General features: G+C 46.3%; 1 protein-coding gene across 1 annotated transcript in view; it reads right to left on the bottom strand.

The window, feature by feature from the left end:
• LOC311247539 (NADPH oxidase 4-like) overlaps nt 1-4340 on the bottom strand; it is a gene marked incomplete at both ends in the record, with an annotated part of 66859 nt that extends 62519 nt beyond the window's left edge. The window contains one exon of the mRNA XM_084338579.1: nt 4250-4340. Coding sequence (XP_084194705.1) covers nt 4250-4340 — 91 coding nt within the window. The remainder of the gene's footprint in view (nt 1-4249) is intronic.
• Nucleotides 4341-5000: the final 660 nt, after the last annotated feature.

Below are 5000 nucleotides of genomic sequence, written 5' to 3'. Positions count from 1 at the left end.
GACTCACCTGAGAGGTCTATATACAGACTCACCTGAGAGGTCTATATACAGACTCACCTGAGAGGTGGACTACAGACTCACCTGAGAGGTCTATATACAGACTCACCTGAGATGTGGACTACAGACTCACCTGAGAGGTCTATATACAGACTCACCTGAGAGGTCTATATACAGACTCACCTGAGAGGTCTATATACAGACTCACCTGAGAGGTCTATATACAGACTCACCTGAGAGGTCTATATACAGACTCACCTGAGAGGTCTATATACAGACTCACCTGAGAGGTCTATATACAGACTCACCTGAGAGGTGGACTACAGACTCACCTGAGAGGTCTATATACAGACTCACCTGAGAGGTCTATATACAGACTCACCTGAGAGGTCTATATACAGACTCACCTGAGAGGTGGACTACAGACTCACCTGAGAGGTCTATATACAGACTCACCTGAGAGGTCTATATACAGACTCACCTGAGAGGTCTATATACAGACTCACCTGAGAGGTCTATATACAGACTCACCTGAGAGGTCTATATACAGACTCACCTGAGAGGTCTATATACAGACTCACCTGAGAGGTCTATATACAGACTCACCTGAGATGTGGACTACAGACTCACCTGAGAGGTCTATATACAGACTCACCTGAGAGGTCTATATACAGACTCACCTGAGAGGTCTATATACAGACACACCTGAGAGGTCTATATACAGACTCACCTGAGAGGTCTATATACAGACTCACCTGAGAGGTGGACTACAGACTCACCTGAGAGGTCTATATACAGACTCACCTGAGAGGTCTATATACAGACTCACCTGAGAGGTGGACTACAGACTCACCTGAGAGGTCTATATACAGACTCACCTGAGAGGTCTATATAGACTCACCTGAGAGGTCTATATACAGACTCACCTGAGAGGTCTATATACAGACTCACCTGAGAGGTCTATATACAGACTCACCTGAGAGGTCTATATACAGACTCACCTGAGAGGTCTATATACAGACTCACCTGAGAGGTGGACTACAGACTCACCTGAGAGGTCTATATACAGACTCACCTGAGAGGTCTATATACAGACTCACCTGAGAGGTCTATATACAGACTCACCTGAGAGGTCTATATACAGACTCACCTGAGATGTCTATATACAGACACACCTGAGAGGTCTATATACAGACTCACCTGAGAGGTCTATATACAGACTCACCTGAGAGGTCTATATACAGACTCACCTGAGAGGTCTATATACAGACTCACCTGAGAGGTCTATATACAGACTCACCTGAGAGGTCTATATACAGACTCACCTGAGAGGTGGACTACAGACTCACCTGAGAGGTCTATATACAGACTCACCTGAGAGGTCTATATACAGACTCACCTGAGAGGTCTATATATACAGACACACCTGAGAGGTCTATATACAGACTCACCTGAGAGGTGGACTACAGACTCACCTGAGAGGTCTATATACAGACTCACCTGAGAGGTGGACTACAGACTCACCTGAGAGGTCTATATACAGACTCACCTGAGAGGTCTATATACAGACACACCTGAGAGGTCTATATACAGACACACCTGAGAGGTCTATATACAGACACACCTGAGAGGTCTATATACAGACTCACCTGAGAGGTCTATATACAGACTCACCTGAGAGGTCTATATACAGACTCACCTGAGAGGTGGACTACAGACTCACCTGAGAGGTCTATATACAGACTCACCTGAGAGGTCTATATACAGACTCACCTGAGAGGTCTATATACAGACTCACCTGAGAGGTCTATATACAGACTCACCTGAGAGGTCTATATACAGACTCACATGAGAGGTCTATATACAGACTCACCTGAGAGGTCTATATACAGACTCACCTGAGAGGTCTATATACAGACTCACCTGAGAGGTCTATATACAGACTCACCTGAGAGGTCTATATATACTCACCTGAGAGGTCTATATACAGACTCACCTGAGAGGTCTATATACAGACTCACCTGATAGGTCTATATACAGACTCACCTGAGATGTCTATATACAGACTCACCTGAGAGGTGGACTACAGACTCACCTGAGAGGTCTATATACAGACTCACCTGAGAGGTCTATATACAGACTCACCTGAGAGGTCTATATACAGACACACCTGAGAGGTCTATATACAGACACACCTGAGAGGTCTATATACAGACACACCTGAGAGGTGGACTACAGACTCACCTGAGAGGTCTATATACAGACTCACCTGAGAGGTCTATATACAGACTCACCTGAGAGGTGGACTACAGACTCACCTGAGAGGTCTATATACAGACTCACCTGAGAGGTGGACTACAGACTCACCTGAGAGGTCTATATACAGACTCACCTGAGAGGTCTATATACAGACACACCTGAGAGGTCTATATACAGACTCACCTGAGAGGTGGACTACAGACTCACCTGAGAGGTCTATATACAGACTCACCTGAGAGGTGGACTACAGACTCACCTGAGAGGTCTATATACAGACTCACCTGAGAGGTCTATATACAGACTCACCTGAGAGGTCTATATACAGACTCACCTGAGAGGTCTATATACAGACTCACCTGAGAGGTCTATATACAGACTCACCTGAGAGGTCTATATACAGACTCACCTGAGAGGTCTATATACAGACTCACCTGAGAGGTCTATATACAGACTCACCTGAGAGGTGGACTACAGACTCACCTGAGAGGTCTATATACAGACTCACCTGAGAGGTCTATATACAGACTCACCTGAGAGGTCTATATACAGACTCACATGAGAGGTCTATATACAGACTCACCTGAGAGGTCTATATACAGACTCACCTGAGAGGTCTATATACAGACTCACCTGAGAGGTCTATATACAGACTCACATGAGAGGTCTATATACAGACTCACCTGAGAGGTGGACTACAGACTCACCTGAGAGGTCTATATACAGACTCACCTGAGAGGTGGACTACAGACTCACCTGAGAGGTCTATATACAGACTCACCTGAGAGGTCTATATACAGACTCACCTGAGAGGTCTATATACAGACTCACCTGAGAGGTCTATATACAGACTCACCTGAGAGGTCTATATACAGACTCACCTGAGAGGTCTATATACAGACTCACCTGAGAGGTCTATATACAGACTCACCTGAGAGGTCTATATACAGACTCACCTGAGAGGTCTATATACAGACTCACCTGAGAGGTCTATATACAGACTCACCTGAGAGGTCTATATACAGACTCACCTGATAGGTCTATATACAGACACACCTGAGAGGTCTATATACAGACTCACCTGAGAGGTCTATATACAGACACACCTGAGAGGTCTATATACAGACTCACCTGAGAGGTGGACTACAGACTCACCTGAGAGGTCTATATACAGACTCACCTGAGAGGTCTATATACAGACTCACCTGAGAGGTGGACTACAGACTCACCTGAGAGGTCTATATACAGACTCACCTGAGAGGTCTATATACAGACTCACATGAGAGGTCTATATACAGACTCACCTGAGAGGTCTATATACAGACTCACCTGAGAGGTCTATATACAGACTCACCTGAGAGGTGGACTACAGACTCACCTGAGAGGTCTATATACAGACTCACCTGAGAGGTCTATATACAGACTCACCTGAGAGGTCTATATACAGACTCACCTGAGAGGTGGACTACAGACTCACCTGAGAGGTCTATATACAGACACACCTGAGAGGTCTATATACAGACTCACCTGAGAGGTCTATATACAGACTCACCTGAGAGGTCTATATACAGACTCACCTGAGAGGTCTATATACAGACACACCTGAGAGGTCTATATACAGACTCACCTGAGAGGTCTATATACAGACACACCTGAGAGGTCTATATACAGACTCACCTGAGAGGTCTATATACAGACTCACCTGAGAGGTCTATATACAGACTCACCTGAGAGGTCTATATACAGACTCACCTGAGAGGTCTATATACAGACTCACCTGAGAGGTGGACTAAACACTCACCTGAGAGGTCTATATACAGACTCACCTGAGAGGTGGACTAAACACTCACCTGAGAGGTCTATATACAGACTCACCTGAGAGGTGGACTAAACACTCACCTGAGAGGTCTATATACAGACTCACCTGAGAGGTGGACTAAACACTCACCTGAGAGGTGGACTAAACACTCACCTGAGAGGTGGACTACAGACTCACCTGAGAACACACAGATCACCACGCCACACGCCACGTGAAAGCTTTTGCTCTTATCCAGCAGCCTGCGGGTCTTCCTGCTCGATACCTGTGTGTGTGTAGGTGTGTGTGCGCGTGTGTGTGTGTGTGTGTGTATGTGTGTGTATGTGTGTGTATGTGTGTGTATGTGTGTGTGTGTGTGCGTGTGTGTGTGTGTGTTGAGGGGCAGAAACAGACTTGGTCAGTGCTTGTATTCTACCTCCCCCTCATTCCTCTTCTCCTCCCCCTCATCCCCTCCATCTAACCTCCTGTCCCTCCCCGTCTTTCATCCTTCTCTCTCTATTCATCCTTCAATATCTCCTTCTGTCTCCCTTCTCCCTCCCTCCATCTCTCTTCTATGTCTCCCTCCCTCTCTCTATCTCTCTTCTCTGTATCCCTCCCTCTCTCTATCTCTCTTCTATGTCTCCCTCCCTCCATCTCTCTTCTATGTCTCTATCCCTCTCTCTATCTCTCTTCTCTCTCTCCCTCCTCTCTCTATCTCTCTTCTCTGTCTCCCTCCCTCTCTCTATCTCTCTTCTATGTCTCCCTCCCTCTCTCCATCTCTCTTCTATGTCTCCCTCCCTCCCTCTCTCCATCTCTCTTCTCTGTCTCCCTCCCTCTCTCTATCTCTCTTCTCTGTCTCCCTTCCTCTCTTCTATGTATCCCTCCCTCTCTCTATCTCTCTTCTCTGTCTCCCTCCCTCTCTCCATCTCTCTTCTATGTCTCCCCCCTCTCT

This window comes from Notolepis coatsorum, assembly GCF_963971535.1.
Source record: "Notolepis coatsorum genome assembly, contig: SCAFFOLD_1092, whole genome shotgun sequence".
In the NCBI taxonomy this organism is placed as follows: domain Eukaryota; kingdom Metazoa; phylum Chordata; class Actinopteri; order Aulopiformes; family Paralepididae; genus Notolepis; species Notolepis coatsorum.
The sequence above is the reverse complement of the archived record's forward strand: the minus strand, read 5'-3'. Positions and strand labels throughout refer to the sequence as shown.